At 37.2% G+C, this 25,610-nt stretch overlaps 2 protein-coding genes and 1 long non-coding RNA gene across 8 annotated transcripts; 2 read left to right on the top strand and 1 right to left on the bottom strand.

The window, feature by feature from the left end:
• Positions 1–114: 114 nt before the first annotated feature.
• Positions 115–21,031, bottom strand: LOC107599005 (uncharacterized). Of its 3 annotated transcripts, none has more exons than XR_001610627.1 (5): positions 20,891–21,031; positions 3,593–3,986; positions 2,120–2,188; positions 1,663–2,032; positions 115–472 (listed from the first exon to the last, which is right to left on the bottom strand). XR_001610627.1 is itself a non-coding variant. In XM_016290497.1 (4 exons), exons 2-4 carry the CDS (start codon positions 3,915–3,917, stop codon positions 1,752–1,754), a joined length of 675 nt encoding a protein of 224 aa, XP_016145983.1. In that variant the 5' UTR covers positions 3,918–3,986; positions 6,529–6,599; the 3' UTR covers positions 1,431–1,751. The 3 variants fall into 3 exon arrangements, 1 of the variants encoding a protein (XP_016145983.1); XR_001610626.1 differs by lacking the exon at positions 20,891–21,031 and adding an exon at positions 6,529–6,599; XM_016290497.1 differs by lacking the exons at positions 115–472; positions 20,891–21,031 and adding an exon at positions 6,529–6,599 and having other exon boundaries at positions 1,431–2,032.
• LOC107599030 (uncharacterized) lies at positions 8,225–11,405 on the top strand. The gene is made up of 3 exons (XR_001610629.1): positions 8,225–8,345; positions 10,177–10,328; positions 11,329–11,405. It is a non-coding gene; the product is annotated as an uncharacterized lncRNA (long non-coding RNA).
• Positions 12,121–25,610, top strand: LOC107598977 (LIM domain and actin-binding protein 1-like). Of its 4 annotated transcripts, none has more exons than XM_016290457.1 (8): positions 12,121–12,263; positions 16,900–16,945; positions 17,417–17,523; positions 18,347–18,424; positions 18,792–18,837; positions 19,075–19,118; positions 19,252–19,385; positions 24,029–25,610. In XM_016290457.1, exons 1-8 carry the CDS (start codon positions 12,162–12,164, stop codon positions 24,978–24,980), a joined length of 1,509 nt encoding a protein of 502 aa, XP_016145943.1. In that variant the 5' UTR covers positions 12,121–12,161; the 3' UTR covers positions 24,981–25,610. The 4 variants fall into 4 exon arrangements, with proteins under 4 accessions (XP_016145943.1, XP_016145933.1, XP_016145959.1 ...); XM_016290447.1 differs by lacking the exon at positions 16,900–16,945 and adding an exon at positions 17,101–17,146; XM_016290473.1 differs by lacking the exon at positions 12,121–12,263 and adding an exon at positions 15,456–15,558.

The following is a 25,610-nucleotide window of genomic DNA, read 5'->3' on the forward strand; positions in this document are numbered from 1 at the left end:
TAAAAAAAAAAATCTTAAAATCAAAATGACAGTAATGATTTATTTCTTTATTTATATTGATTTTTTTTGTATTTAAAAATAAACCATCACAGAAGCATGATCAATTTTTTACAAAACAGATATATGATTAAGAAGTATAGAAAAGTTACAAAAACAGAGTAACATAACAACAATTTGAAATGACTGTTCCCACATCAGATTGCAATAAACCCAAAGCAAAAGATTCCATGAAATCTGGCAAGACTAGACACTGTTTAATGACAGGCCTGTGCAATGGAATTGTACAAAGCTCCGCCTCCAATCCTATCACCTGCTTGGCATGCAAAACAAGGGTGAACAAGGGTGAAACACCAGGGTGAAAATGCATCAGGGTGAAACAACGTGATACTTGCCGAGAGAGCGAAGGTCGCCGTTATGTTGCCAGATAGCAGTCTCTATTGGAACTTCCGTCATAAACATCAGTCTTCCTTATCTGTTCATGGAATCAGTTCAAGTTTAAGACTTTGATAAAAGCTTTCACATTCATTTACTTGTAAAAGGAAAAGTATTATTCTGTAGAATGGAATGCTACCGTACAATTCAGGCTCACCTGAAACTTATATTTCAGAAAGCAAAATAATCTAAAAAGTAGGAATGGAACTTGATCTTACAGGAAAATAAGCTTACCAGAAAAACAGTTAAGTAATAATGCCATAAAAAAAATAAAAAAAAACATTGCAATAAAACAAAACTTTAGTCTAATAGTTTATTCAGTTCTGCCCCTTTTTGAAAAAAAATTATGCACTACAATTTGTTATGTAAACATATTTGCTATTAAGCAAAAAAATTAAAATAAAAAGTTTTTGCACATTAGGTTTAAGAAAAATATTTGAAATACTCGCATTATAGCTTGTTGCATTACGTTTCCCTATTATTTCACGCTTGTAGCTGACTTTATACATAGTCTTTACTAAACAAACAAAAAAAGACAAATAAACAGTCCACATTTTTAATATAACTGACTAGCAGTTATAGCTCACCCTAGTGGTATGTTTGCATGTCTGTGAATGCAAAGTGCTACATATACAGAAAGTGCTGCAGCTGCAACTTCAAAATCCAAAAGAATGAATTCACCATGTGTTCCATTGAGATTTTCATATGGGTTATTATAATGGGGGTTTTAAAGGGATAGATCAACCAAAAATGAAAATTCTGTCATCATTTACTCACCCTCGAGTTGTTCCAAACCTATATGAATTTCTTTCAGCTGTTGACCACAAAAGAAGATATTTTGAAGAATGTTGGTAACCAAGCAGTTGACGGTAGCCATTGACTTCCATAGTATGGAAAGTCAATGGCTACCATCAACTGTTTTGTTTACAACTTTCTTCAAAATTCCATTTTTGTCTTCAGCAGAACAAAGAAAGTCCTACAGGTTTGGAACAAGTGGGGGGGAGTAAATTATGACAGAATTTTCATTTTAGGGTGAACTATCCTTTTAAATTAATGAGTAAAATAAGATCTGTGGTAATACACAACTTAATGATACATGGACATTTTGTTTTACAATATAAACTGCACACACTCACCCTAAACATTCCTATGTAGTCACTTATTACAAACATAAATTTTTAAAAATACCCATAACTGCTTAAGTGTCAAGTATTGACAATTTATATTTACCACAGTTTTAAAAACTCCATGATTAAAAACCCATAGAGAAGGTTTTGACATCACATCTGCATCACCCTATTGAAGTCCTCCTAGCAGCCTCAGTTGTTTTCCAACAGGAAGTTGATTTTCAGAGTGTCTATGCCGCTCTCCTCTTGGGTTAGTAGGGAATGGAGACGAGCTGCCGTGGCTTGTTCCCTCTCACGTATGCTCCATTTTCGCAGCATGGTGAAAACCCGCATTTTGTGTTGGCTGTTGTCCTCCTCTATCTGCTGCAGAGTGGTGGTGTTCATACCCAGTGCCATAATGCCCACCTCCCTCCAGCTGTTCCCAATGCAGCCGGCTACCATCATCATCTCCCTCTCGCTCATCATCCTGGTGCCTGAGAAAAAGCAAAGTTACGTAATGCAGCAATGTGGTCACAAAGCTGCTACAGAAGATGCAAAGCAGAGGTGTGTTTGTGACTCACTGATGATACGCTGCTGCTCCTGCCGTACATTGTTTTCCAACATCTCCTGCCGTCTTTTTGCTGTCTTCTCTGATAAACCAACATCAGTTTCAAATTACAAATAGATTACTGCATGAACTAGAAAGTTTGAAGGCAATGGAGTGAAATAAATAATGTATATACATATTTTAAAAAAGTGTACTATTAGGATCTTTTTTTGCATTGTGACATTATTTTCAAGTCATATTTATTTTAGGGTTTCTGCAGGTTTTATGATGGTAAATTTAAGACTTTCAAGACCTTTTTAAGATCAAGTTAGGAATAAACTGAATGGAACAAAATACATCAATAGGTTCTCTAAATGTAAATGTCTTTTATTAGCAATGCTTTCAAAGTACAACTTCCAACAGACCTGGATTATTTAGTCATTTTACAAAAAATGTACACTAGAAAAAACATACACTACAATATGGAGATAACTTTTACTGTTTTACTGGACCTTCTGATCACACTGTAAAAAAAAGTGATGTTCTTCATCAGTATTTTTGTCGTTTCCCAGTGCAAACGTCTAAAGATTCTTAAAGCAAGAGAAATTTACTCTAGGAGCAAAATGACATTTTTTTATGTCTTGTTTTATGAGAAACAGATCAAAATGAAGTGAGTTTATGATTCAAACAAGAACAAATATAATTGGCATTACATAATTTAAAAATTTGATTGGAAAAATCTACTTAATTCAATTGGGACAACAAGTTTTCATTCCCCTATTGATTGATATTTGTTCTTGTTTTAAACATAAGATCACTTAATTTTGTTCAATTTCTCAGAAAACAAGACTTAATATGTTTAAATTGTGTCTAAAGTAAATGTATCTTGATTTGATACAAAATACTGAGGAAGACATTCACTTTTTGCATTGCATGCAACATTTAATGCCATGACTTTATGAATTTAACCTTTATGATTTTAAAACTCTCTGCTCCAGTTTAAGACCTTTTTAGGCCCTAATTAGTAGAAGGGCCAATTCAGACTTTTTAAGATCAGCAGAAACCCAATTATTTATACAGTGCTTTTTACAATACAGAACGTGTCAAAGAAGCTTCACATTAATAAAAGAGGAAAATAACAGTGTTTATGTTGTAAAATTAATCAATTATAGATTTTCAGGACAATTAAGATGTAATGCAACACAGTTCAATTCTCATTACTGTAACAAAGTTGGTTATCTTTCTCTTTTGAATATTTATACATTATGGTAACATTTATTGCATATAATTAATTATATGTTAAATTATTTTACTTTTCAAAAAATATTTTTATATACTACTGAACTGTAAGACAGTAGAAATGACTATTACAGTAATGAGAATAAACATTCAAAAATGTAAAGTTGCACTAATGAGAATTACATGCATAAAAGTCATAATGCCAAAATTCTAGGGGAGTTCCCGGTACATAATGGATGCTTTACAAAGGCTGAGTGTAAGATCATACCTGTGTTTTTTGGTGTCTTGCGTTTGTTGATTTGCAGCTTTTGGAGGAACTGTAGTTTAGGAAATGTCTCTTGCATGTCTTGTGTTTTCAGCAGCTTCAGGAAATTCAGAGCATGCTTGTTGTCTTTGTGAATCACATAATCCAAGATGTCCCGTACCTGCCTTGAACGCATGTTCATGTCTTTGATGTTGTTGTACTCATTGTTGGACAGTATGCCACTGGCATGGCAATGCTGAAGCAGAAAGTCTGGATCTCCCGTCAGAGCTTCCAGTAGCTCTGGCTTGAGTCTCCGAATGAGCTTGGTGCCATCTACTGGCCCATCCATGGCCTCTTGTGCTTGGTCAGTGATGTGAAAACCTAGATTTGACACTGGCTTTGCAAGCGAACATCAAGGCTGCAACAAAATCAGAAATTAAATTATTTTAAACAACAAAAATATACAACCTAAAAAAAATGAAGATGCTTCAGTCACAAATAGCTGGGGAAACTGCAAAGAGGGGGGGAAAAGATTGTTTTGCAACCCTTCAATCAAGAATTTAAAGGGGTCATATGATGCTGCTAAAAAGAACATTATTTTCTCTATTTGGTGTAATGAAATGTGTTTATGCGGTTTAAAGTAAAAAAAAACACATTATTTTCCACATACTGTACATTATTGTTTCTCTTCTATGCCCCGCCTTTTTGAAACGCGTCGATTTTTACAAAGCTCATCGGTCTGAAAAGCGAGGTGTGCTGTGATTGGCCAGCTATCCAGTGCGTTGTGATTGGCCGAATTCCTCAAGCGTGAGACGGAAATGTTACGCCCCTCACCATACTGTGATGCCGTGTCCCGGCCGGAGTGATGATTCAAAAACATGAAAACCCATTACAAACGAGGCATTTGTTGCATCCAGTGGGGACATAATTACTGATTATAATGACTTATACTGTCTTTTTACATTGCATTACATTTGCATTGCATCGCGCTGCGTAAACATAAAACTCTGTCTGCATTCGTGATCGGAGAAATGACAAACAACAAGTGCTAACGTTACTCTACTGCCCAAAACTCACATTTGACTCATCAGTGGCAAATCCTTTAAATGAAAACGTACTTACGTGAGTCAGAACTGCCGGCATTTTAGTCTAACGTTACTCTCCCAGGATCAGTAAACAGTCCTCCATAAAATGCGCTGCACACATCTGGATATTTGGGTTAAACTGTTCTGGAACAGTGTTGTAAATACAACTTAACCACTGATTTGTAGTCGTGTCCTCTTTTGGAAGACCAAACAAAGTAGTTTCGCTTTCACAACGAAAAACACAGCGGCCTAGCGTGAGGGGAAGCCCCGGCTTAGCGTGAGCTGAGGCCGGGCTAGAGTGAGCTGAGGCCGGGCTAGAGTGAGTTGAGGCCGGGATAGAGTGAGCTGAGGCGGCGGGGTCGAGAACGGCGTGCCCGGCGGATGCGACGAATGAGCGGCAACCACATGTGAAGGACCCCAGGCTGGACGCTTTGTCCATGGTGAAAGTTGATGTATTCCCTCAGCGACCAGCACAGATCAGCTCTAGGCATGACGAAGCGGATATCGTCCTCTTTTGGAAGACCAAACAAAGTAGTTTCGCTTTCACAACGAAACACAGCGTCTTCAGGACATGGCTGCAGCGTCAACAAAACTACAGCGAGAATAAAAGTTACACCTTCTTTCTTTGCGTGAACATTTGGGCGGCGTTATGCAAATCTTCCCACATAGTGATGTAGATATGTGGGGGCGTGTTAGAACGAGACGTTTTAGGTAGGTGTGGCTGACTCTGAACTTTTATAAAGAATATCTCTTTGGATTTGAGACTTTAGTCTTTGCAACTTTACAGATCTTCTTTATGCACCAAGAGCTTGTAACACTCCAAAGAGAAAGGAAAACTTTAAATCGCATCATATGACCCCTTTAACATTTTTATGTTATTATCAAAAAATAAGCACACCACTTCCTCTACAGCAAATTATTTCAAAATATCTTTTACAACTTGTTGATTAAATGTGGTCAGCAAAATTAAGCCTTTGTAATTGGGATAAATGGGCTACATTAAATATTAATATGAAATACATTTCTGAACTAAAGGGCTTGGCTAATCTAGATAGTACAGGAGAATATTTCAAATATTGTATTCATAAATAAAGGCGACGACCTTGACGACTTAAAACAAATAAAATAGTATAACGTGTAATAAAATACTTCGTATTTGGGTGAGAAGCAGCAATATATAGAACAGACCAACAGATGAGACTGCAGCTGAAGCATCATGGGTGCCGCTGAGATGAAGGAAGTGTCTTCATATGATCCCTCCCATTGACAAGTTGTTTTTTAAAAACGGCAAACGTTCTTCGTTATTACTTTCGAATTATGAAATACATATAGCGTGCTGATCCTACACAGATAATACTATTTGATTATGGGAGTATAATTGTATATAGCACATCTTTCTTTGCATTATCTGCAAACGACTTTCCAGTTTAGTGGCCCACTTCTGGAGATGCGTCATCTTTGTTTACTTTCAATAAACGGCTATGGTGCGCTTTAAAATTTTTTTTTTTTTTTTTACATTTGTTGAGAGGTTTTATTTGTTCGGGCATAATAAAATAGTCTGCCTTTACTAGTACATATCGATTACGTACACCTTGCAAACACTAGAGAAGCAAAAAAAGGCGCGCGAAACTGAAGAGAACAAAGAGATATTTCATCAGCATGCGCAGCACGCGTCCACTTGCACGCGTTTCTGTCACGGTTACAAATTTGCGTGCGCTCACGTTTTCAGAATATCTTTTATTGCAGCGTAGAAACGGAAAGTGTAAAATTCAGCACTTTTCACCTGCACAGAGATATAGAAAGAACCAAAGGGAAGTGCCCTACACACATGAATGAAGTCACATTTCATTAAACACGAAAGAAAAGTTTGCTTACCTCAGAACGTTTGATGGCTCATCCGCATATAATGTGACATTGATATAAAAACAACTACTGCTGCCGCCCCCTTCTGGACAGGGAGTGTTATTAACGTGCTCAACTAATGCTAGTTTTAGCCATGTAAAATTTCACTATCAACAACTCATTTCCAAATGCCCGAATCTTTTTTTAATACTAATTAATTCTATTCTAGAGAACTGACACGCTGACCTTAAAACTGAACCCTGATTTGTGATTCATCAGCTACTCTAAAATGAATCATGAATGGGAGTGTGATGATGAAATAACTACCATTCTGTACTTTCAGTGAATCTAGCCTAAGGGAAGTGATAAACTGCTGAGACAGAAACAATGAAGCGACAAACTATGATGGAATTTGCTCTGCACTGGTGACATCTCTGTCTCGTTTAGTTCATGTCCACTTTCGACCTGGTAAACAGCTGCTGCATGTAAAAGTAAAACAGCATGGACAATCTTTTTAATAGATAATTACCCTTACATAGCCATGGCCTATTGCGATTCTGTGGAAGAGGAAGTTTCCTTAGGACTAAAGTTTGATAGGAAACCTCCATTACAAAATTCAGATGAATCACAAATGAAAGCCAGAAAGCTCTTTCAGTGGATTATGTATATTTGATCGGTTTCATTAATATTTAATTACTTGTGCATGTATTTCTAGTTCATCTGTATCTATAAGAATGTGAATAAATGTGCTCAGCAAAATAAGAAAATGGTAATTAGGAAAAATGCATTAAATATTATTCATTTTTTTCTTATGATATTTGTTCATATATGCCCATTCTCACATTTATTTAAAAAACAAATCATTCATTTATTCCTTATTGGTTCTCAACATGACACAATTGAGTAAAAAGTGGAACATGAACCACCAAACATTTCTGAACTAAAGTGCTTGACTAGATAGGATAGGAGAATATTTTACAGCATCTTATTGGTCCCCTGTGACCAATAAAATGAGGCATTACAGTAGACAAATTTTAAATTTGAAAACCAAAAATACGACAATTTAGAGATCAAATAAATCAAATATAGCATATAGCGTAATTTGAAAAAAAGGGGAAGATGGGAACAAAAAAGTCTGAGGGAACATGTTGTTAGTTTTTATTTTTAAGTTTATTTTAAATGTATATTAAATGTATGTGTGTTTATATCGAGCTGTCTATTTATGTATCTATATATGTGCTGAAAGGCGTAATCCAACACTGTGGAATGCTGTGCCATTCTCAAGCAGGACTTCCATGTGACTGGGATTAATGAAACTGATCCAGTGCCTCCTGACTCCTGGAGACGCTCTTCCGTGAGACATCACTGCTTTGTGTTCCCACAGTTTTAGAATCTAAATAAGAATCTAAAAAAAAAAAGTGAAAAGAAAAAAATGTGGGGGGAAAAAAAATGTTGCACACAATTTAGTCTCTAGTGTCCTAATGATTTTTTATATTTTGATTGTGGGGTGAAATATGAGCAGGACGCAGGACATGGAGGCGGGGACTTTTGCTCACTTCCAGGATTCCTGTGGGATTCCCAGATTGTGAAGAGGCCTTGTTCGCCTACTCTGTCTGTTCTGCTGAGAGTCTGATGATGAACTGCTGAGCCCAGCAGTGGGAGGGGCCTTACCTGCTAGGTGCAAAGCAGCTCTCTTCCCATTGGCTGAGCAGAGTCAGTATATTTCCTCACTCACAAACAATGTGGAAGTGAGCAGAGTGTTCAGAGCACTGAGAGGACAGACAGAGAGCCCAACAAGAAAACTCTTCAGCACATCCACTGAAAGACTGCAAGAGGAGGCTTGATACACTGTATGTAAGTTTTGATTTGTGATTCATGGGCCTTTGTTTGTATTGATGTGTTCAGAGGGAACACAAGCTTGTCATGTTTGGCATTTTAAATGCATGCTTTGTGGTTTCTCACTTTCAATGGTCTCACCAGCCATGAGTCTCAGTAGTTGATGTTTCTAATGTGCTAAGTGAATTTAAAAGGGATAGCTTTCTTTTCAGTACAATGTAACAGGGAAAAAAACAGTGTTGCATAAAGATTTTAGAAAGTAATTTTTGTGTAAAACAAAGGTTGAGAGCTGTAATATGTAGTTTAATGCTAAATATGTTAATTTGTTATGTTAAATGAGCACATACATTTCAGCATTACTTGTGAATTGCTTCCATTGTCACAGAAATTTTGTAGCGTGAATTAAAAAAATAACATTTCAGATCATTTTTATTTAGAATTGATTATTAAATGTATCTATTTATTTGAAAGAAGCTTAGCAAGTTAGATGGAAATGTGCATTAATTTGAAACATGATTCTGAGGAAGCATTTTTATCTTTAATTAAAGTTTACTTTAGATGTATTTTTATCACTCACTTTTATTATTTTTTTTAAAAAAATTTGATTTTCTAGTCTGGAAAAGTTATGAATTTTTTTTATACTGAAAAGCTAGCTAGAAGTTGCTTTTTTTTTAAAAATGTGATTTTCTAGTCTGGAAAAGTTATGAATTTTTTTTATACTGAAAAGCTAGCTAGAAGTTGCTTTTGTGATTTTCAGAATACCTACTACACTGCTGACTGGGTGAATATTGAAATTTTGTTGGTCAAAAGATGTGGGAACCCTTCTGAAGGTATGATTATAAGCAGAGTGCAAAGATAAGTCAAACTGCTGGGAATAAAGTGTAGACTTGTCTAAACATGCTGAAGTGTTGATGTGACCTGAGTGTGATGTTTCCGCTTCATTGGATTCATCTGAATGTTCTCATGTCGTTTAAGCAGAAGCACGTGGCATATGCCAAATGGATGAGTGTCTTCTTGAAGCAAATCAGTCATTTTGGAAAGCCCTTGACTGTAATTTGTTGACTTTTAGGAAGTCCTGGTTTATGTCTCTGGATGAGAGAGAGTGTCTCATCTGCTGAGTCAAATCATAATCTCTCAACACGAGAGATCCTTGAGAAAACTTGGATCTCTCAGAGTTTTAAAACTTAGTGAAGCTCATTGTTGGGCTCCTTTGATATGATTCTTTCTCAGGCAACAGACTATATAGCAGATTAAAAGTCTGTTTTATGGAAGTGTACAGCATGATGCATGAGTAATCTGAGGTAATGATGACTCAGTTGCTGTATCAGCAGTTTCAGTGATGTTTCAGCTGTAAATCTGCTGCTTCTTTGCATTGCCCAAATCAAAGCCCTTTGCTCAACTGTACAGAACATGTTTGAATTGATAGATTTCTAAAGCTAATCATTAAAATGCTGGCTAATTTGAAGAATTAGTATTATTGCAACCTAATTATAGTTATTTACTGCATGAGAAAATCACTGTGAAACCAGGAAAATTCCTTTCTGATCCTAATCTGTACATGGATCATTTCCAGCAGTAAGTTGGTGTCTGTCTGTTTATATAAGACTATGTGTGTATGTGATTTCATGGGTAAGGAGAGGTTTGCAGTTGCCCACAGATGATCAGTTTCCTTGTAATTACCTGATCATGTGAGATAAATCCTGTCATATCAGGCATAAGTCACAACATGTCTGTATGATAGCGGCTACGGGTGTTGTGCACTGACGCCGAATGATGACTCATTTCAAGAGTGATATGGGAAAACAATCATTTCAGTTTAATAATGAAATGCCTCTGTCCTAACAGAAATCCTACTGAAGACATCAGGAAGCCAAGATGGCAGTCAGTTCATTTCATCGTGGGCAATGGGCCTCACAGTCCTTGCGAGTTACAGCAAAGGAGCTCTCTATTATTGGTGTGCGAGGCAAAAACACGGCCATTGCTGAGCGATTTTCCAAGTAAGCAAATTTCAGGATTTGCATATCTAAAACTGATCTCACTTGTCTTTTAACCTCTCCCTCTTTGCTGTGTTTAGCACTCTTTTAGTGCACTTTAGAACTTGTTTCCCAACCTTTTTTACAAGGCACCACTGTTTTAAAAGCTGCTGTTTTGTTCTAAAGTGGTTTATGATGTTCAGACCTCTGCTCCAACATTATTAGGAGGTTCACCAGCAGAAAGTGGTGTCAAATCATGTAATGATGCTGTCAACACCCAGACACAGTCAAATTCAGATATTAGAGGTTCAAAAGTCTGACACCACCAATAAAATGTATCTATTTTGCATTTTAGTGCAATTTAATACCATTTAACCACTTTACAAATTATATTAGATATTACATAGTTTAAATGGGAAGTCATGGCCTAATGGTTAGAGAGTCAGACTCATAACCCAAAGGTTGTGGGTTTGAGTCTCGTACCGGCAGGGATTGTAGGTGGGGGGAGTGAATGTACAGCGCTCTCTCCCACCTTCAATTCCATGACTGAGGTGCCCTTGAGCAAGGCACCGAACCCCCAACTGCTCCCCGGGCTGCCCACTGCTCCGGGTGTGTGTTCACGGTGTGTGTGTGTTCACTGCTGTGTGTGTGCACTTTGGATGGGTAAATGCAGAGCACTAATTCCGAGTATGGGTCACCATACTTGGCCACATGTCACGTCACACTTCTTTTTTTTTTTTTAAATGACTAATTTACTTGCATTTCATTACTGATCTTAAATGTTAAATACTCATGTCTTTGTTTTAAAATGTTCAGAATCCTAAAACATTTCAGACTGAGTTTCCATACTGAATTCCTCATTTTCAGTCTGCTCTCAGATATTGGACCGCATGTTTGATTTATAGCTAAATATCTGCTGCCCGACTCATTAGAAGCATCTTTCTTGGCTCTCGGTCAGTGTATTTCCTGTGTGGAGGAATTTTTCCAGTGCATCATCTGTCAGATTTTCTAATGTCTTCTCCAGCGTTGTGCTTTTGGCTTCCTTTCTACACCTACAGCAATGACTTCACCATCCCAAGAACTAGATTTGCCAGCTGGATTAGTGAGCATTAAAGAATTCAAGGATGAAATGGTTTAGGATCTGATTGCTGACCTGTGATAGGTGTGGGCAAATATAAATCATGTGTTTGTTATTCAGCTCTTTTAAACGGTTTAAATTTTTTTTTCCACAAACAAGATTCAATGACACCTGACATAGGCTAAATGTTTATATTGAATATAACATAATGTGCACATATACATAAGCATGTAATATCTTTCACAAACTTTCTTTTTTCCCCCCGTTTCCTGTCACTACTTCCCCTTTTTTATGTTCTTCGTGGTTCGTCTGTCCTGTTGTTAGGGGGTTGGCCTAGTTCCCTTATGCAGATAGTTTCTAAAGACTAGTATCTGGTGCTGTATCCCCCCCCCACCCCACCCCATTTTCTCCAGCACAGTCTGAGGGAGCCACTCCTTCCATTTGCCAGGTTTCGGAAGCTTTTATAGTTAACCTTTTCCTAACATTCTAACAATGATTTTGTTTCGCCAATCGCTACTAATCCAAATATTGATGAGATACTCTCAAGCATTAATATCCTCTTACTGCTTTTCCTTGGTTATTTTCTGTTGTTGTTTTTTTTGTGACAAAATTGTCATAGAAGACTTTCAATCAGCAATGTATTTTTAATCATGAATGTATTTTTAATTAGATCTTTTAGAATTTAAATTTAAAGCTGCCCTCTTCAAAACTTAGGATTGAAATAACTAAAACTGTATATACTGTTGTTGTTTTAGTTGTTGAGCGACAGTGACCAGCCGATGGAGAAGTGGACGCAAAGAGACGTGCCCATTGAAAAGCCCACAGTGCCTCTCAACAGCCTGAAGATGATGTTTGAGAAAGGAGAGACCCTTCACAACAACGTAAGTACAACTAATTATCTAAATTGGTATGTATTATCTGAATTGGGTATCTTGTCAGTTTAGTAGATAACATCACGTTGGTATTTATGAATGAATAGAAAGTTTGTGTGTGCAGTTTAAAAGGGTTTGCGCAATTAAAAGTCCAACCCCCAACTTTTTAAATTTATAATATTCTTAGAAATGTTGATTGAGACTTCTTGGACCAAAACAGTCAAAATAATCAGCATATTAGAATTTTTTTTTTCTGAAGGATCATCTGACACTGAAGAAATTCAGCTTTGCGTCACAGGAATAAATTACATTTTAAAATGTATTAAAATCGAAAACAGCTCTGTGATCATGAAGACACCAGTGTGCTCCTCCAGTCTCCCTCTGAGAACTTTGTTTCTTTCTCAGCCTGCAGGAGAACTATTGTTGATTTGTGTTCTGTAACCTTGCATTAAATGTTAGTGTTGCTTTTTAATTCTAGCATCTCTTTTACTATTGCTCATACTTGGGGTTCGAAAAAACAACAACACTCTAGCATTAATGTAGTGATTTTAGCAGGAGAAAGCATCACATTTCTGTCAGAAGATGTGAAAGTCTAGATTTACTAAAGCTTCTTTTGAAACGAGATCCACTGATTTGAATTTCTGAACTATTGTTCTCTGCTAGTCTGTGTGGCTGAAGATGACAAGAACATTCTTGTGGTGTCTTTTTAGTCAAGCCTCGTCTTCATCTGAGGCCCCGTCCACACGGAGACGCGTTTAGCTGTATACGCATACATTTTGTATCGTATAGGCGTTTCGTCCACACGGATCCGGCGTTTTGGGAGAGTGAAACCGATATTTTTTTTTAAAATGGGTCCCAGAGTGGATAAATCTGAAAAGGCCGCCCTTGCGTTTTCGTGTGGACAGCGAATCCCTATATTTTCTGAAACGATGACGTCATCAGCCCACGTCTCGCCCCTAGTCAGACACTGCTACGTTATATTAACAGCAACCAAAACATGAACTAACACTGAACGATTGTCTTTTTATTAACTAACATTAACACAGATTAGTAAATGTATTGTTTCATGTTCGTTTGTATACCGCGCGCAAGGTTTATGCACATAGTCCAAGTCGTCTTCCCCGTTTTTAGTGTATCTCTGTGGCAGAATTACAGCGCCACATATTGGTCTGGCATGTATACTACATCGTTTTGTGGTTTCGTGTGGATGCAGATATTTCTTGAGACGAGGGGGGAAAAAAAGATCGGATAGGGAAAGCTCTGGCTTTGTGTGGACGTAGCCTGACATTTTATTCTTTAATCTAATTTTTTCCTCAAAGTTTATGTGTTCAAAATGTACTGGGATTTCACCGTACACAATGGTGTGTCTTGTTTGTTTCACGGACTGCAAAGGGAATCATGCCCAACATTTTATCTGCAAAAGAGCAAGCTATTTTGAAGTAGTGTGGGTGGAGGAGAAGGAAGGACTTGAAACTGAATGCATTTTTCCCATTGTATCGTCACCACCGCATTACCAGTGCTTCAAAACGTCCCAGCATGCAGTGAACTTAGATACACACCATAGTTAGTGGTTCTTGCAAAGACAAACATCACTGTTTTCTTATTGGGGGTAGGGACTTTTTTTTCCCATCCCTAATTCAAACTTTCAGCTGCTGCGATCAAATTACTGAATAAGTGATTTAAATTTGTGAATAGTTTAGTCCAACCAGATATTTCATGGAAACTAAATGACTTAAAAGAATACTGGTCACTGATTTGGTTCTTGAGTTCACCTCAGTCACTCGATGATCTAGTTGCAGCTGTTCTCATGTTAAGTTCAGTTGTGTTTTTTTATTTTTCCTCACGCAGTCTCCGTTTGACTTTTACTCTGATTATAACTAATGACACTGATGAATAATGAATTTTCATTTTTTGAGTTCAACTCAAACCTCAACCTCTCAAAAAACATTTCCACCATTAAACAGGGATGAGGTTGCTCTCATTAAAAGTCTTTGCCGTTCTCGCCGGGGGGCTGATGTCATGAGATAAACGTCCACATGATCACTGCAGGGATTCGAGCTTTCTGCTCCCATCAAAGCCAAATTTCTCTCCTTTAACCTGAGGGATGGTCATGAGAGACTGACTGAAATAATATGAATTCTTCATCCAACTCCTCCAGCAGTTTTATTTATTTTTAAATCTGCTGCAGAAATGTTCTTTATGAATGTCGCTGGATATGGAATTTGGGCTACTTTGACAGCTGAATGGCGTCATGAACTGCTGAGAAAAGCAGTTAATAAAGAGAAGTTCCAGATATTACTAGATTTATTGACGTGCGTAGTCTGTAGGACCCATTTCATTAGAAACTAGACTTTCATAGATGTTTCGCAAGCCAGTGTGCGTCATTAGTTGTAGAAAGAAGTAGCGGAATAATTATATAATTACTGATTTAATATTTTCAGTTTTTATTTAATTATTTTGCAATTGTATGTGATGATGATGATAAATTTACTGGTCTATACGGCGTATATATAAAAAAAGACAAAAACTAAACAAAATTACTAAAGCTTTTACTAAAATTAAAATGGACAATTATAAAAATATAAACTGATGCAAAATATTAATACACATTATAATAGTATCTCGATGCTAAAATAATTTTTTTTTTTTAAATATCGCATAATCTTCAAATGTTTAAAAATATCTTACTTTTGCCGCTTTGTTTCAAGGATTAAATAAAAGAGCACTGAAATAAAATTTAGAAGACATCATGTATAGATATGATAGATATAGTGTGTGTGCTTTATATATTTTATCTTTTGTCATAGATTTTATCCTCTGATAACATAAGGACACTCCTCATTTCTGGCAGGCCGTGGCTCAGATGTTCCCATCTTTTGTGTGTTTTGGATTAATAGAGGGTCTTTTGTTTGAGCTGATGCCCCCTATGGCTGCACTGCCTTTGCCTTTTGTACTGTGTTTATTTCCCGCTCCCCTGGTGTCGGCACACCAGCCTGGAGATGCTGCACTGATGCCTGGCCGGCTGGTTCCCCCACAGCCATGCTAATGGCTAATCCATGATTGGGGGTGGGCCGGTTTCAGCCCCCTTGTTGGATTTAGAGGTTCAACCAGCTGCCTACCTCACCCCACCCTCTCAGCCCTCCCCCTCTCCATCTCTCCTGCTGCTGCCAGCAAAACACTGGCATGCTCACCGTCTCTAATCTGCTGTCAGAGCACTGCCGGGCTTTAGGCAGACAGACTCTGCTCTGTAAATCTCCAGGAATCACAGCGGACCGCCTGTTGTTGTCTGTCTGATTTTAAATAGGTAAGACATGTGGCTTTCAGCTCGATACTGTTATTGTTACATGTGGAAACTCTCTTTTGGGTGGGATGATGTCGTGCTTCTTTCCTGAGAACAATGACAATGAATACAGACTTTTTGGAGGATGTGTTTGTCCTGGGATTGATTACACTGTTGTAAGACAGTATTTGCTAGGCACTTGAAAAGTAAATGTTTTTAAGTGTCATTTTCTGAAACAAAAGCTAAGAAGTCACAAAAAAAAAATCCTCCCATTTAATTGATAATTGTATTAAATTATTGTCATGGTGCAAAGCAAACTATAACAGATGTCAAACTTTATAAAAGACCAAAATGTTGCACGTGGTTTAAATTAATAATTTACGGAAATGAAATGGATCAAGACTTGAATTTGAAGGAAGAACTCTAGTGTCGCAGTTTTCCCACGGAATTGGGCTACTTTTATACTGTTGCTGCAGGTCGTTTTTTGTCTTCAGTGAGTTAAAGTGAAATCCTCCACCCGGAGCACGATTTTTGACCGATTATAACCCCCCGGAACACGATTTTTATAGTCAATTTCCCCTGACTGGGCTTGTTTTGGCCATGATTGAACAAGTTTTGAGAAGCAATTGGGCTGGTTTTGTTTCACAGACCTGGCAACCCTGAAGGACTCAAGCCATATCTAGATGCCAGAAGGTCATAGAGATATGAGTGTATAGTAAGAATTCACTTAGCAACTATTTAGCAATGCCCTAGCAACCACCCAGATCACCTTAGAAACCACTTAGTGACACCCTAGCAACCATCTGGAAGACCCTGTAACAGCCACATAGGAACATTCTAAAAACCACTCAGAACACCTTAACCACCACATAAGAACACCATGACACCCAGAATACCCTAGCAACCATTTAGCAGTGCCTTAGCAACCACCCAGATCACTTAGTGGCATTCTAGCTGAAAATCTGAGACTCAAGCAACCACAACTTGCTAAAAACATTCAGAATACCTTAGCATCTACATCATGGCAACCACCCAGAATACTCTAACAACTGTCTAGCAATGCTTTAGCAACCACCCAGAACACCCTAGCAGCCACTAGGACATGAAAGTATGAAAAACAGGAAATTATTGGGAAGAGAGAATGGAAATGAGATCAAATTTGCATTGGGTCTGGCTTTTAAGTCTATGAAATTACAGTTTTTATGTTTCTCATAGAATATCCTGTTTCATTCTGAAATGCTTTGCATTCAGGTAGTAAAATGAGTGTCAAATGGCTATTTACATTTACTTTAAGGACTTCTTAATGATGTCTTTGTTCTGTGTTTAGCATACTTCATTAACACATGTTTTTTTTTGTCTGTCTAGGTGTCTAGAGACAGTGGATCCGAGAATATGGAACCAGGAGATAAAGGTACAGAATCAAATGCAACACTAAACACAAACACACCAGTCTTGTTCAATAGGTTTTCAGTTACATGATCTCACATCTTGAACTTCCTGCTTCCTTTCTGCAACACTGTAAGAATCCGCTTTCTGGAAAGTGCTGATGGCAGTTCGTCTGTCTAGGTGTCTAGAGACAGTGGATCCGAGAATATGGAACCAGGAGATAAAGGTACAGAATCAAATGCAACACTAAACACAAACACACCAGTCTTGTTCAATATGTTTTCAGTTACATGATCTCACATCTTGAACTTCCTGCTTCCTTTCTGCAACACTGTAAGAATCCGCTTTCTGGAAAGTGCTGATGGCAGTTCTGTGGAAATTCCTGTTTCCCATTCCCACTTTGCCCTTGTGGCACATATGCTTTTTTCATTGTTTTTCATAGTTATTAGAGACCCCACTGACTGATCTAAATCTCTTTTTCTTCCGTTCTTCACAGAAAGTCTTGACTCTGGAGTCAAAATGGTGGAGTCCACCCCTCTCAGGGACCGAATGGCCATGTACCAGGCAGCTGTGACTAAGCATGATTTCCCTTCCTCCTCCACTGTGAGTGACACCCCCCCCCCAATCACCATAAACACTCCCTCAGTTACTATCACTCCTTATGATTTCATCACATGCAATATGTTCATTCTTTCTGCTGACATGACACTATTTGCATCTGGTTTGAAGGGATAGTTCACCCTAAAATGACAAGATCGCCCTCATGTTGACTTACTTTCTTCATTGGAACACAAAAAGGAGGCCATTTCCATGCATTTCATTTTTCGATTAAAAAGGAACAGAGACTGAAACTTTTCATGCAATTCATGTGGACTACTTTTAAGTTTGCTAAAAATCCCTAACAATCTTGACATTGGCCCTAGTTCTTCTTGAGTTGTCCAATCTGTGAATGGAAAAAAATCAACTCAAAAGAATGAATCGATGAATCTGTTCATAAAACCATCTTAATGATTCATTCATGATTTGGACTGATCTGGTTTATTGAGATGTCAGGATCATCAGAGAATCATGAAAGAAATTTCGCCCGCTTTTTTAGAGTTTTTTTTTTATATATATATATATACAAGAATATAGTCCAGAGTCATATGGACCATTTTAGAATATTTTGATAACACGTTTGCATCCTTTTCTGAAGTTTTAAGTTTTTAGTCCCCATTCATTGTATTTGCATGGGAAAACAGCAACAAGCAATCAGTTTTAGAAGCGTTTCTTTTTTGTTGCATGGGTGAAAAGTGCTTAAGTTTTGAATTGGAATGCCTTCAGGATGAGTAAATTACAGAATGCTCATTTTTTGGTGAACTGTTTCTTTAAAGGAGCACATGCTCCCTGATAACCTTTTTCCTTTTTGTGTTCCTGGTTCTGGTAGAGTGAACCAGCAGACAATGAAGTCCGCAGTCACAGTGGGAAGCAGAAGGAAAATGTGCCGCCAGTGTCTGCTGATGTGGTGAGAACTGACAACATGAAATCCTGTGACTGAACTGACCCTATTTGCTTTTGTTGATCCTGGTCTTATTGTGTACTTTTTTGTGTATTTTTTTTTGTCTTCATAATCATTCATCGAACAAACTTGCCCCACATGTGACTTTCTTTTTCAGCTGACATCATGAAACCCTAGCCTGACTCCAGTTTTTCCTCCTCCTTTTCATGATGCTTGTTTTATTTTTGTTGAATATCCGTTTTCGCTCTGATGTCACACTATGAAAGCAAAAAGTGTTACAACTGCAGCTTCATTTTAACATGACAGATTATCCAATTTTTTTAGTAGTAAATGTTTCTGGCACTTTCCTTATTGGTTGTCTTTGTATCTGCAGGGCTCTGAATCCAACACTATGAAAAGTCCCAATTCAGACAGGAATGGTGAGTCTCTTGCAACTATAATAACATACAAATAATGAGTAATAATTTTGTACTTGTTATTAATCTGTATTTTGTTATCTTGTATTAAACTGTATTGTAAGTATGTCGACACATGGTGAGAACTGATCATGCTTTTATTTTTGACTAAGCTCAGTGTTTTATCAAAAACTTGCACTGTTAGTCACTTGGAAGCCAGCGCTATCTAGAGGTTGACAGCACTGTTCTCTCCATTTACAGGCGCTGTTACAAGTCCTGATCAAAACCAGCCTAAAGCTGTTAGGGTGAATATTCAGTCAATATATAAATATTTGTTTATTTACTTGACATTTATTTTATATTTATTGAATTTGAGTTTTATCTGTATTTTTTCCACTTTGGCTAAAACATTTGTATGTGTTTTTGTGCACTTGGTAGAAGTTCCGTTTACCTGTCCTTGAAACCTGTGTGACGTGCCTTAAGACCGTGTACCCGCTAGAGAAACTTGTAGCAAATCAGCAGATTTACCACAACACCTGCTTCCGCTGTGCCTACTGCAACACTAAACTCAGGTGAGGACAAGAGACTCTACCATATGGCCCTGATCCTATATTGAAACACTTGATGTGGACTTGCAAAAGTACAGATAACTGTAGGGTGTCCCATTTGTCAATTTATGAAGCAGAGGGGTGATCATAAGTTTGCTTACCCCATAGCCAGTGTTACGTTTACTGTTTTTGTCCACTGACAAAAATATATTTTAGTCAATATTTTGTCATGTTCATTTATTTTAATAATATTGTTTTACTTTTTTAATGGTATCTAAATTTACTGTTAGAATGTTTTTACTGTTTACTATTATAAACATTTTATATATTACACGTGTAAAAAAAAAAAATTTTAAAAACACAATCTTCTGAAATAACACTATAATGAGTACACCATTTAAATACAATGTTGTGAATGGTTTCGTTAACTCCGTACAAAGTCACGTTTATGTTGAATATCTGATTCTGACTACTGTCAAATGTAATGCGTTGGGCTTAGATTTTATATATATATATATAAAATCCGTGTTGGGGAAAGTTACTTTTAAAAGTAATGCATTACAATATTGCGTTACTCCATAAAAAAGTAACTAATTACGTTACTTTTTATGGAAAGTAATGCGTTACGTTACTTTTTAAATCTGGACAGGGCTTGCTTGTTTGTTTTTAAAATAAAAAAAGTTCAATTTTGGCAAATATAAAAGCCTTTTCACACCAAAAGTGAAATGAATAAGCCTCAGGCTGAAGCGAAAGCAAATTTACGTCCGTACAGTAGAATGCAGAAGAAGACATTTCAACACACTTCAATAAAAAAAGACACACACGTTTGGTAATTTGTGCTTATTAGTACGGTTGAACTGGATCATCGAAGGTCAAAAGCAAAGACATTGGTTAATAGAATGGGATTAAATACATAAAGGATATTTGTGTTGTTTAACATTTAATTATTGCAGGTTTGCGTCATATTCTGAGTTGCATCATTTATACTGAATCTGTTTTGTTTTTTTGTGATTGAGATGAATTAATTCATATTCATATTTTATAACTACATTAACATCAGGGCATCAGGGGACTGTCAATCAATAAATTGGAAAAAAGTCATTTGCGTTACTTATTTGAAAAAGTAACTCCGATATTCTCTTATTCTCTTGTAAGTAACGCGTTACTTGAAAAAGTAATCTGATTACGATTACTTGCGTTACTTGTAATGCGTTACCCCAACACTGTAGATATATGTATATATGTGTGTATATGTATATACAACTACTAAATTATCTGAAACAACAATATTGTCCGCGTCCACAGCAGCAGAATACGGTCGTCATTTCTGTATTTGAGTTATATGTTTACAGACTGTTGGGTTATTTACAAAAGTGACAACCAGATTCTGTGTTCCCAAACTCATCCTAGTAAACTTTCCGGACTCGGAACCAAAATTTAGGCGAAACTCTGCTGTATGAACTGAACTGGACTTGTTTTGTCGTGAGAGTCTAGTGTGTGTATTTAATGTGTAGCTTCAGTAAACTTACAGAGATGGAGAGATGAACCGTTTATAATTTGAAGGTTCCATATCCAGTCACCGTCGTCGTCCACAGGAGCGGCTCCCGCCAGTTTTGTGTTTTCTATATGTATTTATGAGATGAATTAAATGACCGGCTAGCAAAGCGCTTCAGTTTACTGGTGTCAGTTGACTGTTTGTCCCAAGCAGCTCCCGTGCGCGCTACTCAAAAGCTCCGCGCACCAGTCAGGAAAGAAAACGGCGGTTAATTCAAATGTGACTGATCATGAACTCGCGCCCAGATTAAAATCGTGTCAGCTGTGATCAATTTAAACAATGTAATATTTATTGATTCTTCAGCATTTACTATGATTAAACAGATGATTCACGGTTAGTGCAAGAATAAAAAAGGGTTTGGTTTTTGAATTTAGCCAATCTGTATAGACTTTTATCTTCATAAGAAGAAAAAAAAACATATGGCCCTGATCCTATATTGAAACACTTGATGTGGACTTGCAAAAGTACAGATAACTGTAGGGTGTCCCATTTGTCAATTTATGAAGCAGAGGGGTGATCATAAGTTTGCTTACCCCATAGCCAGTGTTACGTTTACTGTTTTTGTCCACTGACAAAAATATATTTTAGTCAATATTTTGTCATGTTCATTTATTTTAATAATATTGTTTTACTTTTTTAATGGTATCTAAATTTACTGTTAGAATGTTTTTACTGTTTACTATTATAAACATTTTATATATTATACGTGTAAAAAAAAATTTTTAAAAACACAATCTTCTGAAATAACACTATGAGTACACCATTTAAATACAATGTTGTGAATGGTTTCGTTAACTCCGTACAAAGTCACGTTTATGTTGAATATCTGATTCTGACTACTGTCAAATGTAATGCGTTGGGCTTAGATTTTATATATATATATATAAAATCCGTGTTGGGGAAAGTTACTTTTAAAAGTAATGCATTACAATATTGCGTTACTCCATAAAAAAGTAACTAAAGACACACACATGTTTGGTAATTTGTGCTGATTAGTACGGTTGAACTGGATCATCAAAGGTCAAAAGCAAAGACACTGGTTAATAGAATGGGATTAAATACATAAAGGATATTTGTGTTGTTTAACATTTAATTATTGCAGGTTTGCGTCATATTCTGAGTTGCATCATTTATACTGAATCTGTTTTGTTTTTGTTTTTTTGTGATTGAGATGAATTAATTCATATTTTATAACTACATTAACATCAGGGGACAGGAGAGCTGTCAATCAATAAATTGGGAAAAAGTAATTTGCGTTACTTATTTGAAAAAGTAACTCCGATATTCTCTTGTAAATTAAAAAGTAACGCGTTACTTGAAAAAGTAATCTGATTACGATTACTTGCGTTACTTGTAATGCGTTACCCCAACACTGTAGATATATGTATATATGTGTGTATATGTATATACAAATACATAAAGGATATTTGTGTTGTTTAACATTTAATTATTGCAGGTTTGCGTCATATTCTGAGTTGCATCATTTATACTGAATCTGTTTTGTTTTTTTGTGATTGAGATGAATTAATTCATATTCATATTTTATAACTACATTAACATCAGGGGACAGGAGAGCTGTCAATCAATAAATTGGAAAAAAGTCATTTGCGTTACTTATTTGAAAAAGTAACTCCGATATTCTCTTGTAAATTAAAAAGTAACGCGTTACTTGAAAAAGTAATCTGATTACGATTACTTGCGTTACTTGTAATGCGTTACCCCAACACTGTAGATATATGTATATATGTGTGTATATGTATATACAACTACTAAATTATCTGAAACAACAATATTGTCCGCGTCCACAGCAGCAGAATACGGTCGTCATTTCTGTATTTGAGTTATATGTTTACAGACTGTTGGGTTATTTACAAAAGTGACAACCAGATTCTGTGTTCCCAAACTCATCCTAGTAAACTTTCCGGACTCGGAACCAAAATTTAGGCGAAACTCTGCTGTATGAACTGAACTGGACTTGTTTTGTCGTGAGAGTCTAGTGTGTGTATTTAATGTGTAGCTTCAGTAAACTTACAGAGATGGAGAGATGAACCGTTTATAATTTGAAGGTTCCATATCCAGTCACCGTCGTCGTCCACAGGAGCGGCTCCCGCCAGTTTTGTGTTTTCTATATGTATTTATGAGATGAATTAAATGACCGGCTAGCAAAGCGCTTCAGTTTACTGGTGTCAGTTGACTGTTTGTCCCAAGCAGCTCCCGTGCGCGCTACTCAAAAGCTCCGCGCACCAGTCAGGAAAGAAAACGGCGGTTAATTCAAATGTGACTGATCATGAACTCGCGCCCAGATTAAAATCGTGTCAGCTGTGATCAATTTAAACAATGTAATATTTATTGATTCTTCAGCATTTACTATGATTAAACAGATGATTCACGGTTAGTGCAAGAATAAAAAAGGGTTTGGTTTTTGAATTTAGCCAATCTGTATAGACTTTTATCTTCATAAGAAGAAAAAAAAAAGTTGGAAAAGTTAGTGCATATCACGTGCCTAAGCGGGTTGACTGGTTTTAGCTGGTTTAAGCTGGAAGAAGCTGGTTTTAGCTGGTAGAAGCTGGTTTTAGCTGGTTGTTCCAGCTGGTCACCTGACATTTTTTCATACTATCAACTTTTTTTATTATTAAAATCATTTAATTCATCGTTGTGATGAACCATTTTTCATCTTGACAAAATAAAATAACATTTTGGTCAATAAAAAGGTCTAGATGGTGCTATTTGTGTGAGTATTTTAACGATGTTTCATTTGAGATGTTTCTAATCTCCACTGTTTTGCGTTGGAAAAGTTAGTGCATATCACGTGCCTAAGCGGGTTGACTGGTTTTAGCTGGTTTAAGCTGGTTTTAGCTGGTTTAAGCTGGAAGAAGCTGGTTTTAGCTGGTTGTTCCAGCTGGTCACCTGACATTTTTTCATACTATCAACTTTTTTTATTATTAAAATCATTTAATTCATCGTTGTGATGAACCATTTTTCATCTTGACAAAATAAAATAACATTTTGGTCAATAAAAAGGTCTAGATGGTGCTATTTGTGTGAGTATTTTAACGATGTTTCATTTGAGATGTTTCTAATCTCCACTGTTTTGCCGCCCTCTTTTGGTCAGTCTGGTGAACTACGCCTCTTTGCACAACAACGTCTACTGCAAGCCGCACTTCTGCCAGCTGTTTAAAGCCAAGGGCAACTATGATGAGGGATTCGGCCACCGACCCCACAAAGAGCTTTGGGAGATGCGAGGAGAAGGAGCCGAGGAGCAAGAGAAGCTGTCTCCTCAAGAAACCACCTCCAGCACAACCGTAGAGGAGTCTCTGGTAAAAGTGAATGTGCTTGCGGCCACTTTAGAGACCCGAACCCAGGCCACCTCTCGGAGGGTGGAGAAGCCACTGGAGACGGGACGACTCAAGATCTCCTGGCCGCCGCAGTCCGAAGGGGACGAGAGCGCAACCCATGTGTGTGGATCTACCGACGACAGTGGCATCAAACCCATCCGCCCGAAATGGCCTCCACAGGGCGACACGGTATCAAGCAACTCCGACCAATCTGATCTCCCAAAGATTCGCAGGAGTGTCTCACTCAAGGAGAGAAGCAAGCCGTTTTCCATCTTCAGCTCCGCGCGGGTCACCCAACCCAGCAAGAGATGCCAAAGATCTCCTTCAAATGAGAAGCCTAGCTCGGAGGAGGAAATGTCACCCGTTTCTTCCACCACTGACACTGTGATCTCTTCAGAAGACATGACCGAACACAACCGATCAGAAGAGGAGGAACCGGGTGAAACGGAAACCAAGGAGGAAGACCATGAAGAAAAGATGGAACAAGAGGAGAAAGTGGAAGCACAAGAAGAGGAACTTTCCTCTCTGCAGTGCAGCTCACCAGACAACAGTCCTTCATCGTCGCCCGAGAGCGAGTCTGGGTTCGATCCCGAGGAGAACCAGGCCTCACAAGATGTGGGCTTTTGGGATGGAGAAGAAGCTGAGGAAGACAGAGCGGATGTCACCGTGGAGGACCTCATTAAGAGGAACCGTCATTATGACGATGAGGACGAGGAAGATGTGGTCTGAGTGATAGATTAGATGCCCATGGACTGTCATTTCCCAGAAGCACCAGCGTATTTTCGTTTGTGGGTCTCCATCTGTCTTTTGTGCAATTTTTTTCATGTTTTCAGCTTTTACATGTGCCTGTAAATGTAAATGAACTAAAAACCAAGTAGTTGTCAGGTTATTCCGAAGGTTTCTCTAGTCTAGATGACACACTAGAGCTCTTACCATGTCTTCAGGCCTAGTTTTATGAAATTTTAATTCATTCTCTACTTTTTCTAGGTTTTTTTATATACTAATAGGCTGGAATATTTGATTGTGCTGCAGAATACAATTAAAAAGAGAGATGAAAAAAATGTTGCTATTGCTTTAAGAATTTAAATTTGATTATTAGGCCAATCTTAGTATGTTCAGTTCAAGCACCCGTCTTTTGTTTTTTATTTCACACAAGTGGTCTATCACTACTGTAATGCACTTGGATGTACTTTAAATGTTAAACACCTCGGCTGTACCACATATGATAATTGGCAACCTTTGAATGTTTTATTTTATTACAAAATTGTATTTAACTATTTTAAATGTCACTTCTTTTTTTTTTATCATGGGACCAAATATCTTGGAATACTTTTGTTTCAAATAAATTTACTGCTACAA

The sequence above is a fragment of the Sinocyclocheilus grahami genome, unplaced genomic scaffold (genome assembly GCF_001515645.1).
Source record: "Sinocyclocheilus grahami isolate Dianchi unplaced genomic scaffold, SAMN03320097.WGS_v1.1 scaffold13.1, whole genome shotgun sequence".
NCBI lineage: Eukaryota > Metazoa > Chordata > Actinopteri > Cypriniformes > Cyprinidae > Sinocyclocheilus > Sinocyclocheilus grahami.